This window comes from Arachis hypogaea, chromosome 20, assembly GCF_003086295.3.
Source record: "Arachis hypogaea cultivar Tifrunner chromosome 20, arahy.Tifrunner.gnm2.J5K5, whole genome shotgun sequence".
In the NCBI taxonomy this organism is placed as follows: Eukaryota; Viridiplantae; Streptophyta; class Magnoliopsida; order Fabales; family Fabaceae; genus Arachis; species Arachis hypogaea.
This window is the reverse complement of record NC_092055.1, coordinates 137,947,608-137,960,386: the sequence shown is the minus strand read 5'-3', so window position 1 is coordinate 137,960,386 and position 12,779 is coordinate 137,947,608. Positions and strand designations below refer to the sequence as shown.

The 12,779-nt window shown below is 35.7% G+C and overlaps 1 protein-coding gene across 1 annotated transcript; it reads left to right on the top strand.

The window, feature by feature from the left end:
• The first annotated feature begins 7,041 nt into the window (after positions 1 to 7,041).
• Positions 7,042 to 7,728, top strand: LOC140183268 (uncharacterized). Its single transcript, XM_072231301.1, has one exon. The coding sequence runs from the start codon at positions 7,042 to 7,044 to the stop codon at positions 7,726 to 7,728; it is 687 nt and encodes a 228-aa protein (XP_072087402.1).
• The last annotated feature ends 5,051 nt before the right edge of the window (positions 7,729 to 12,779 follow it).

Here is a 12,779-nt window from a genome sequence, read left to right as displayed (position 1 = left end):
AAGATATAACTCCACCTCATTCTTGTTAACACTCTCATTGAATTGCATTTCCTTCTCAAATTCCATAGCAAAAGAAGTTTCATGTGCCTCAAGCTCTTGTGTGCTAATTTCAGGAGGATCTTGCCGAGTAGACCTTTGATAGTTACCACCAAACAGCCTGTAGCTATCAAACACCTTGAAAAGCGTCTCCTTCACCTTTGAAGTTAAAAATTCAGCATCTTCTTTTTCATACAACTTTTCAAAACTCCACTTAATCAATTGAAGCTTATACCTAGGATCAAGAACAACTGCAATGAAAATCATCATGTTTGTGTTCTTAATATTTCCCCAATACTTATCATACTTGGACTTCATTTTCTCAGCCATGCTTGAAAGTACAGTATCTAAGCTTCCCATCCAATGCTTAAGTGTAGACAATATTTTACAAAAGTCATTAAAGTGTTGAGAAGATGTCACAAACGTTGAACCAGAAACACTGTTAGTAACCTCATAAAATATTTTTAAAAACTTGACAAAATGCCTTGCATTCTCCCAATCCTCAGACCTAGGAATCCCACCAGCCATCATAGCAAACTCAGAATCTCTCTCCCCCAAACGTTTAAATGCCTTTTGAAACTTCAAAGCACTTTCAAGCATTAAAAAGGTAGAGTTCCACCTGGTAGGAACATCTAAATGGACAGTGCCTTTTTCCAGAATTCTAGCTTCCTTAATCATAGTTTTAAACCTCTCAGTACGACCAGGTGATGCACGCACATGCCGAACCGCATTTCTAATCTTTACAATTGACTCATGCATTTCTCTCAACCCATCATTCACAACAAGGTTTAAAATATGAGCACAACATCTAACATGTAAAAACTCTCCCCTTAATGGATGTGAGTTCCAATCCTCTATTCTATTTTTCAAGTAAGAAAGTGCAACATCATTTGAACTAGCATTATCAACAGTGATAGAAAAAACCCGAGATATCCCCCAGCTCAACAAACATCTCTCAATCTTCCTACCAATTGTTTCTCCCTTGTGATTCTTGATAGCACAAAAATTCAAAATTCTTTTTTGCAACTTACAATTAGCATCAATGTAATGAGCAGTAAGGCAAAGATAGTTTAAGTTTTGCACAGATGACCAACAATCAGTTGTCAAACAAACATTTTGATTTGGTTGAGAGAAAACAGACTTCAACTTAATTTTTTCATTCAAATAAAGCTTCCAACAATCCCTAGCAACTGTGAGCCTTCCAGGAATAGGAAACTTGGGTTGCAAACAACTCGTATAATAACGAAAACCCTCCCCCTCAACATGCGAAAAAGGCAATTCATCCACGATAATCATTCTAGCAAGCGCTTGTCTACAACGATCAACATCAAATGACACGGCAGAAAGTGAACTACCTATCCCTTTCCTATCATCTTTTACCACATCTTGAAAACAAAGAATCTTTTGGGTAGGATCTAATGCCTCCTTCGGAAATTTTTTGCATTGCGATAACAAGTGATTTTTCATGTTACTAGTGCCATTTTTATGTGTATCACATGCATAACTAGCCCCACACCAATTACATTTAGCTATAGGATACTGTGGATTACTAGTTTCATCTTCAGCAGAGTCATCAACGGGAGCTTCTTCAACAGCCCGCCTTTTCCCTCGGCCTCTGCTAGCAAGCTTTCTTGTGTTTCGATGAGGAGCTGGCACAGGAGGCAAAGCAGTCGGAGATCTGATGCTTGTTGATTCATTCGGAATAGGAACTGGAGGCAATCCAGTGTCGCCCATATTCTCACTTGAACTGACGTCAAACTACATAAACAAGCAATAACCATTAACCAGCAATAAACAAGCAATAAACCAAACAATAAACAAGCAAGGAACCAGCCCTAAACCAGCTATAAACCAAACAGAATTGGCACTTGATAATGTGAACAAGCAATGAACAAATTAAACCAGCAAGGCAGCTATATAAACACTAAACAGATTTTGCAAATTGAACTTGGCAATGAACAAATTGAACTTGGCAAATTAAACACTAAACAGAACAAAACTTGATAATCTCAAATTAAACCAGCAATGAACAAGCAATAAACCTTTATACCAACAAATTGAACTTGGCAATAAACAGCAATAAACCAAACAATAAACAAGCAAGGAACCAGCCCTAAACCAGCTATAAACTAAACAGAATTGGCACTTGATAATGTGAACAAGCAATGAACAAATTAAACCAGCAAGGCAGCAATAAACACTAAACAGAATTTGCAAATTGAACTTGGCAATGAACAAATTGAACTTGGCAAATTAAACACTAAACAGAACAAAACTTGATAATCTCAAATTAAACACTAAACTGAACATTGAACAAAGTCACAAACTGAACAAACTGAACATTGAACAATAACCATTAACCAGCAAGCACCAAGCAGCAATACCAACAACGAGGCAAGAATGCATCAGTAAAGTTTACCTGAATAGATGGCTCGGGCTCCATATGAACTTGAATCGGTGGCTGGGTGGGAGGCTTTCTGGGTGGAGGCGGCGAGGTCGGAGGTGGTGAGGTGACCCTACAGAACCCAGAAACGCTGCTGGGTGGAGGCTTTCTGGGTGGAGGCGGAGACGTCGGAGGTGGTGAGGTCCGATCTGGGGTGAGTGGGTGCGTGGGTGGTGGCTCCGATCTGGGGTTTGGGCGGCGGGGTTGGGGTGACTGCTACCTTCGGCGGGGTTAGGGTGACTGGCTGACTGCTACCTTGGACAAGGAGTGAAGAAGGTGGGTGACTGCTGGCCGTTTGGGTGCGTGGGTGCGTGGGTGGTGGCTCCGATTTGGGGTTTGGGCGGCGGGGTTAGGGTGACTGCTACCTTCGGCGGGGTTAGGGTGACTGGCTGACTGCTACCTTGGACAAGGAGTGAAGAAGGTGGGTGACTGCTGGCCGTTTGGGTGCGTGGGTCCGTGGGTGGTGGCTCCGATCTGGGGTTTGGGCGGCGGGGTTAGGTTTCCATGGGGGGAGCCGGGGAGGGGAGGGACTCGCGCAGTCGCGCAGCTGTAAGTGACAAAGGGTAACGCGTTTGGGGGAGGGGGTGGGGTTGGGGTAGGTTTAATTTTAGGGTTTTCTGAAGAACCGGTTCGGTTCGGTTAGGGTTTTGGTGGCAAGAACCGAAAACCGAACCGAACCGCAAAAAAACCGCAAAACATCACTTTTTTCGGTTTTTTCGGTTATCGGTTTTTTCGGTTCGGTCTATCGGTTTAGTTCGGTCCGGATCGGTTTTGAACACCCCTACAACTAACTACTTTATACCAAGGTTCTGAAAATCGGACCGGACCGGCCGGTCGAACATGTTCAATCGGGAACCGGCGATGTAAGCGGTCCGGTCTTCCACCTATAACTGTTCGAAACAAAACTGTTGAAAAACTGTCGAATCGGTCGAGAACCGGTCGGTTGGGCCGGACCCAGTGACGGATCCAGAAAATTTTGATAGTGGGGGCAAAATATATATAATATAATAATAATTTTATAATAAAAATATTATGTGTACATAAAAATCAGCTATCAAAATATTCATTAATTATTATATATTTGTATATAAATATATGTATTATTTAATTTATTTTTAATATATTTTTTTTATTTTAATATGTATACAAATAGTTATTTTTTATGTACATATAACATAATTAGTCTTTAAAATATCTAATTTACAAATTAAAGCACTAAAATAATAATTTAAATAATAACAGATAATTTAGAATTTTATTATTTAGGTTTTATATTTTTAAAAAATTGAGTAATTTTTTTACTTAACAATATAATCGAAATATCTCTCTTTTTATATAGAATAATGTTACACATTCAAGTTTTTTTGTTAAACAAGCCCAACCAAATTAATCTAAGATAACAAAAATTAGTTTTGACTAGCATTATTTTATGTCTTATTGTTTAATTTGGTTAGACTTAGTTCATAAAAAGACTTGAATGTGTAGTATTACTCTTTTATATATATATATATATATATATATGAGTAAATACTTATTTAAAAATTTACTTCTCATACAATTAGAAGCCAATTCTTATAGAGATTCATAGTTGAAAAAATTATTTCAATTATTGCAGTTGTTACAAAAAAATTAAAACTAATATATAAAAAAAAAGATAAGAGTTATGCTACGTGTACACCAAAATTAGCCACCAAAGTCAAAATTAGCCACCAAAGTCAGCCACCAGTATAAAATATATGCTGGAATACAAACATGCGTTGAAAATAAATTAAAATACACTATAAATACATTGGTGGTTGATTTTAGTGGCTGATTTTGGTATACAAATTAAATAGCATTTTTGTAAAGATAAATAATACTCTTTCGAGTCGATTTCTAAAAAAAAAAACATAAATTTCATTTAAATTGAGAATTGATCATTCTAATGACATCTAATATGAAATTTTTAAATTGATTATGAAGTACCAAAAATTGAATAAAAATTATTATGGGGTCAAATTTAATAATTTAGTGGGGGCAAATAAATATTATTATCATATATACTACTAAAAAAATTTCAAATTGTAGTGGGGCGCTTGTCCCCACAAGTACAAACATAGATCCGTCTCTGGCCGGACCGGTAACCGGCCGGTTCAGAAAAAGGACGCCGTTTTTTAATTAAAAAAAAAGAAAGAAACGGATCCACTCCACCAACCCCCCTCTTCCCCCAATCATTCATTCATTTTCACTACTCACTCCCTGGAGAACTTTGAAGCAAAGGAACACTAGCCCTCCATCGTCGCTGCCGTTCCCAGTTCCTCAGCGCCGCCGCCGTCTCCAGTTCCTCAGCACCGCCGCTTCTTCCTCTTTCCCGTGTCCGGAACCCAGTAAGTCGGCAGGTCCTCTTCGGCTCTTCATCTTAACTCACCAAACCAAAATCCTAGGCTCTCTCTGCATTTTGCAATGGTTCTGCCGCAGTGTTGCCGCCGTTCGTGGCCTGGCCCTCTCTTGTAGCTTGGCATCCTGCTTTCCCGTCATCCGTCCGACCTCCGTGGCTTCTCTGTTTTGTTGGCTTGAAGCAACTTGCTATCGTATCGCCGCTCGTCGTCGTCTCCCCGGTAGCCGTCGTCTCCCTGGTCGCCATCCGTGCCTCCATCGAAGGTTAGTGTTTCTGTCTGTTTTGTTCGTGTCTCCGTCTTCTCTCCCCAGAGCCTCTGTTTGTTGATTTTTAATGTGAAATTGTGAAATTGATAATTTTTGCTGATTTTGTGCTGCTGCTCTTTCTTTGATTTCTGAAATTTTGGTTAAAATTTTCTTGCTGCTGCTAAAAATGAAAATGAAATCATTATTGAAAATTTTGTTTAGGGATTAGGGATTACTTGTTGCTGTTTGTAATGTTTGTTGAAATTTCAGGTTTAGTGTGATTAGGGATTACTTGTTGCTGTTTGGTACTTGCTGCTGCTGTTTTAGTGTTTTTTAACTTTTGAATCAACTGTTTTTGAATTTTTGTTGATAGATTTATCGATTTTAGTATTTAGGGTAATTATTTGTTGCTGTATTTTAATTTTAGTTGCTGATTGTTCTTGATTTCTGGCTCTTTTTAGTATATTGTGCTGATTGTTCTTGATTTCTGGCTGTGAATGTTCTGATTTCTGGCTCTGTGAGTGTTGTTTTGTTTTTGTTTTAAGGCCCTATTTTGTGCTCAGTTTTCATTTTGTAGGAAATTGTTTGAGGTATATAGAAATTAAGAAGGAAGATTATCCCAACAGCTACTCTGTTGATTGATTCTAGTCCCCCACAAGCTTGAAGAGAGGAACCCTTCATCATTGGTTTGTTTATGGCATTGCATAATGCATATTATTGTACTTTGTTTGTTTATTTATTGAACTTCCACAAAATCAGTTGTTTATGATCCCCTTTTGTCTAGAATAAACAATTCTTGAGTCCTTGCTTAGCTTTATGTCAGGTGGATTATGTGCTGTTAAGTTGTACAAGCATAAGATTTCTCCTTGAATATAGTATATGCAGTCTAATTCTGAATTGGTATAATTATACCACAAAGCTATAATTATACCACAAAGCTATACCAAAAGAACTGGATTGGTAGGAAGATCTTTATCAAAAGCTATAATTATATTTTAGGATATATATTTAAAATTTATATATTATTTTATTCTAAAACGATTTTTCCGGTTATACCACGGTTGGATCGGTTGAACCAATAAACCAGTAAACTAATGACTAAAGCGGTTTGATGACTGGTTCGATTCTCAGAACCTTGCTTTATACATGATAGGTGTCTTTAATTTATATAGAAAAATAAAATAATAAAAATGATTTAACTAATATATATTATAAGGATATAATAAATTAAGATTATTATTAATAAAAAATTTTAAATATTTTATTTTAATAAATACACAATAATTATATTAAAAATTAAAATTTACATAATTTTTCATAATAAATTTTTTAATTAATAATTTTAAGATATGTCCTAAATCCTAATAAAAAGTGTTGCGTTGGTATTCTCCATACGATGTACTGCTACGATGCTCCTCAAATCTCGGAGAGTTATTTACGAGAATTTGATTAGCCATTTTAGGGATGGGATTCGGAATTGAAGGACCACAACAGACACACACGCATGCTTATATACGAATTTAATTAAATCAATTTTTCCAACTAATATCAATTAAATTTTAAAATATCATATATACGTTGGTCGTTAAATTTATGTTATTATAATATCACAATTAATTGCAATTTTAAAGTTGCATCATGAGTTCGGATGAAATTCACAACTTGAAACAATGGTTAAAGTAGGTAAAAAAATAATGATGACCGCCGTTTAGGGTTTTTTCACGTGAGGAGTACATACCCCTTCAACTTGTTCTGCTAGAATTTTTCTCAAAACAAAATTTTTGTGCCGTCTAAGTTAATGTTTGATTTTGTTAATTCCTTTCTTTAGTCCTTTCTTTATTCTCTTTTTTATTCCTTTCTTTTAATTCGTCATAAGAGTTTTTCATGGAATTGTTGCGGTTTGGGAAAATTTCTGACAGTTCATAACCTTAATTAAAGGGATGTGTCAATCTCACTCCCCCGAAATTGTGTTTCTATGTGAAACAAAAAACCAACCTCATCTGGTAGAAAGTAAGTTGAGATCCTGTGATTTTATGAATTGGAGGATTGTTAGTCCGACGGGTACAGCTGGTGGATTGGCTTTAGCATGGAAGGAGGGCACAACGGTTGAGATTCTTGCTGAAAAAGAGTTTTTCATAGCTGCCAAGGTAACTGATCACGCTTTGAACTGTTCTTGGGGGTTGATTGGGGTACATTTAAATAGCTTGGATGGGATTCGGTCTACCCAATACACAGAACTTTCCTCTTTTGTACAAGGTTCCTTTGGAAAAGTTATAATTATGGGTGATTTTAATGCTATAGTGAGTCTCGATGAGAAGGAAGGAGGGGGGAGGGGGTTAAAATCAGTTTCATCTATTTCTGAATTTGTGAATTTTATTGATGGTGGTGGACTGAAGGACTTGGGCATGATTGGGAGAAGATTCACCTGGACTAATAGGCGACGAGGGCAGGACCAAATAAGGGAACGGCTTGACCGTGCACTTGCAAACGGTGAGTGGATGGATTATTTTCCATCAGCCTCGCTGTCTCGACTCACAAAAAACGGTTCAGATCATGTGCCTATCCTCCTTGATACAAATCCAGTCATAGAAAATTCTAATAAGAGGTTTAAGTTTCAGGAGAGATAGTGTGATTTAAAAGAAATTCAGGTAATTATCACTGAAGTTTGGAAGGAATGGGTGGATGGCTCAGCGATATTTATTTTGGCTCAAAAATTGAAGCATTGTAGGCACCATATTGTTCAATGATAGTAGCAGAACAAATCTAATTCGAAGAAGGACATTGGTGAACTCACATCTCAGCTTGAAATTCTCAGAGAGGAGGATATTACAGGGGGAGAACATGTTGAAACCTTGGAAAATAAACTTGAAGATGCTTACTTTAGGGAGGAAAGCTATTGGAGGGAGAAATCTCGTGTAAAGTGGCTAAAAGAAGGGGACAGAAATACAAGTTTCTTTCACCAATCATTCCAATCTAGAATCCGGAGAAATAAAATTTGGAAACTGGAAAAGAATGATGGTACGTATGCTACCACCCGTGAGAAAATTGCACAAGTAGCTGAAACATACTTCAAGGATATCTTCACATCGATTAACCAAGCTAATCCGGCACATGCATTCGAAGATTTTGACACCAAAGTTTCAACAACCATGAACAGAAAATTAACTAGACCGGTCAGTTTTGATGAGATAAAACGTGCGGTCTTTAGTGTTCACCCCCAGAGCGCCCCTAGTGATGATGAATTTACGGCTAAATTATTTTAATTCTACTGGAGTTTAGTAGGGGAGGATGTTTTTAAGGCTGTCCGCAGTATTTTTGTCAGTGGTAGACTACTAAAGAGCTTCAATCATACACAAATCTGTCTCATTCCTAAGATTTCTGATGCAAAGGATATGACATAGGTTAGACCCATCAGCCTTTCCTCAGTTGTGTATAAGATTATTTCTAAAGTACTAGTCCATCGGCTACAGAAATTTATGACTTCGCTGATCAACCCTAATCAAAGTGCCTTCATTAAGGGTAGATTGATTTCAGACAATATCCTAGCCGCTCATGAATGTATGCACTATCTAAAGACAAAGAAGAGGGCCTATCGAGTGAAATGGCTGTTAAATTGGATATGAGCAAAGCCTATGATCGTGTTGAGTGGCATTTTCTTTGGTTCATTTTGGAGAAGTTGGGATTTAAATCTAGGTGGATTGGTTGGATACAGGAGGTGGTGACTACAGTTTCTTACTCTGTCGTTGTTGAAGGTCAACCTTTTGGTTTTTTTAAACCAAATAGAGGTATCCGTCAAGGAGACCCTCTATCTCCATACCTTTTTCTTTTCTGTGCTGAAGGATTATTCTTTTTGCTAAACAAGGCAGAGCAAAACGGTCTCATTGAAGGTATTCAGATCAACCGAAGTTGTCCTACTGTTAATCATTTATTGTTTGCGGATGACTCAATCCTTTTTTGCAAAGAGTCAGAAAACAGTTGTGAAAATATTCTCAATCTTATTCAGTCATACGAGGGGTTCAGTGGCCAAAAAGTTAATTTGCATAAATCAGCTCTATTCTTTAGTAATAATACTCCTCCCACTGCTCGATTACTACTAGATCGAAAATTGAAAATTGATCATATTAGTGCATAGGATAAATATTTGGGTCTTCCATCTACAGTCTAAAAATAAAAAAAGGCCACCTTCAGAGAAATCAAGGACAAGGTGAGGAAGCGAGTTCAAGGGTGGAAAAGAAAACTTCTTTCCTCTGCAGGCAGGCATGTTCTAATCAAAGTTATTGGGGAGGCTATCCCAATTTATTCATTATCATGTTTCCGTCTTCCTGATACTTTAATTAGGGAGATTCACAACATACTCTCCCAATTTTGGTGGGGTAAAAAAGGTACAGAGCGAAAAATGGCATGGGTTAGTTGAGATACTATGACAAGACCAAAATTGGAAGGTGGACTAGGTTTTAAGGACCTAGGGGCTCAAAATTTGGCGCTATTAGCAAAACAATGTTGAAAAGTTGTTTCTCAGCCACAATCACTCCTATCTAGACTCCTCAAAGGTAAATATTCTCGATACAGTTCTATAATGAATGCAGAGATCGGAACAGTACCTTCGTGAGGGTGGCGTAGCATATTGGAAGAGCGTAAGGTTGTTGAAAAGGGGCTGGTTTGGCAAGTTGGTGATGGATCCAGTATTCGAATCTTTAGTGTTTCTTGGCTTGCTCCTCCACACCCTTATGTTGTTTCTTCATCTAAAACTTCCAATTTACAAAATCAACCACTATTGATGGTCAAAAATTTAATACTTTCTAATGGTCAGTGGAATCAAATTCTAATTAGAAGTATTTTTTCTGAGGACACTAGTTAGCGTGTGTTAGCAACAACAATTGGGGGTGGAGAAGATAAAATTTATTGGGCCCTTAATAAAAGTGGTTTTATGAAGTGAGTACTGAGTACCGTGTGGCTTATGGGTTCTCGCATCCTCCCATTGAATTTTGCCTAGAGATTATGAGACAACAAAATTTGTGGCGAGAACTGTGGAAGTTGAAAATTCCAGGAAAGATTAAGATTTTTCTCTAGAGGGGCTTCCATGAAAAGCTTCCAGTGCTGCAAAAGCTTCATCATCCTATCCCATTGATTCAACCTATCTGCCGAAGATGTCTAAAATTTCAAAAACAATCAATCATTGCATCTTCCATTATGTAAAATCAAAGGAAATTTAGTCAAAAATGGACTTACCAGCTACTAGAAGGAGCACCTAAGACTCTGATTTCTATGTTGAGTGGAACTTGAGAATGGGAGCCTTGCGTACCCAACCCAATAGCTCCTCTCAGAGAATGATGATGGTGATTTTGAGCTGGTCCTTATAGAAGGCTAGAAACAGATTCATCTTTGATAATGTATCAACTAGTGTGGAAGAGATAATGGCGTCGGCTTTGAAGCTGCAAAAAGAGTTTCAACAAATTCACACTTCCTAGTTGATGAGCACTTTACTTTTTTTATCTATCTTATTAGATTATTATATGATGTTACCTCTATAGTAGAGTGTTGAAGTCCTCCATTTTTTTTATTTGTCCCATATATGGACATCTATATGTTTCTTTCATTTCATGAATGGAATTATCTGACTTTGAGAAAAAAAAATAAAAAAGGTAAAAAACGTCTATCATTAATTTTTAAAATACTATTTATATATTAAAATCAACACTAAAATTAATCATTATATATTTATATATAATATATATAATATATGTATAATTTAACTCATTTTTAGTATATATTTTATATTTTAATATATATTTTATATAGGTAACTAATTTTGATTTGCATCTAGTATAGTTGTATTATTTTTACCAATGCACTTTAATTTTGAAACCAACTAATTAATAAAAAATATAAAAAATTAATTTTTAATTAATTAATATTAATCAACTTTAATAGATAAATATTAGAGAATTAATAAAATTTATTATTTTTTATCAGAAGTTAGTTATCAATATTTAAAAATTATAGATTATTAAAAGTATATTATTGAATTATTAGACTAAAGAAATTAGATTGATGTATAAAAGTAATGGCCAACAAAAACAATAAATTTTGATAATACTAAAATATCTCTTACTTTAATATTTAAGTTTATAATTTAAAATTTAAAATAAAATTTTATAATTGAAAATTTAAAATTTAAATTAAATAAAATAATTTTAAAAAATTAATTGATATTAACTAAAAAAATTAATTATATAGAATTACAAACTATTAACATCTAATTGACCTCTCCAAAACCACATAATTAAGCAATAATGTCCGTATATATGTTATATAGATCACAATCAAAAGCGATAACGATGCAAAAATCTTTCATCTTCTGAGTGTTTCATATTTTGTTAATGTTTCTGCATAAATAGCCGGTTTCAAGGTATAGTTCGTCCTGCACAGTGTTTGAACTCGCTTTCTTTTAAACTGGATGAGGTATATGTCAACTTTTTAAGAACGGCGACAATGGACACAACGCTCAAGTTAAAAAAAAGAGTGAGATGAGTATATTGCAATTCGAAATGAATAACGTACCTTTTACGTAGTGAGCATTTTGTATTTATAGAATTATTGTGCTATAGATGGTTACTGATTTTTGCGGAATCGTGAAGGATGTTAACCCGATTTTTTGGTAACTGCTCCTGAACATTATTTGATCTTATAGAAAAGTCCGTTAAGAGGGAAAAACGCGTTGCTTTAATAGCGCACGTGTTATTTATTTTATTCAGGTTCCGATTTATAGGTATGACTGAACCTGTTTATAGCTAACGGATCACAACTTCCAAGCTTGACCTGTAATATTTTTCAATTAGACAAGTTGAGCTTCCGACCTATAAATCAGAATTGTAATAGTAGTAACCCCAAACCCAACTTGTTGGATTTGAAAAGAAAGAACAAAGTAAAGATTAGTAATAAAAAGTTACATTGAAATATTGAACAGGTGAAATGGATAAGTAAGTAAATAAATTAGGATGGAAAAAAGGAAAGATTTGGTGAGTGATAGAGTTATTTCCATTTATATATCGGTTTATGACATGAGTGGTATCCCCCAGCTCAATTTGATTTTTTAATGAATTACAAATAAAAATGAAAATTATAAATGTTGGAATTGACAATCTTGAATAACTGATGTGACGTGTGTAATGAATGTTTTTACGGTTACCAAGGTCATAATGACCGGTTGTGTATCACGATTAACAGTCCAAATAAATTTGGAAATGGAGAGTTGTTATCTGAGTCGTTGATCGCTTAATTTATGTGGGTAAAATTGAAGTCGTGGTGTGGAGTTAGTTTGTTTCAAGTTTTTGGGCGTCTGTTAGAATTTTTTAGGGTTTATTTTTTGACGATGAGTAAAAAAAAGTTAGTGTGTTTTCTATTTTCTTCTTTTCATTGTTCTATTTTTTCCTAGTTTGAGGGTGTGGTATAGTTGGAGAATGGGAAAAGGTAAAGTCAAAGTAAAATGGAAAAAGAAAAAGAAAGATGCGAGGACACAAAAATCAGAAAATGATAGTGATGAAATTGTGGAGGAGGAAGTTATTGTTGATGAAAATGATCCTTATTCGTGGGTGGCTCCATCTGTGAAGGAACATGCTTCATTGTTTCGTGATATGGAGAGTATTCGTCAACTAGAGGATTCAGGTTAGGTGAGGGA

What these genes read in the sequence shown, in the direction of transcription:
- LOC140183268 (XM_072231301.1), top strand. Translation starts at nt 7,042, where the DNA reads ATGTGTCAATCTCACTCCCCCGAAATTGTGTTTCTATGTGAAACAAAA.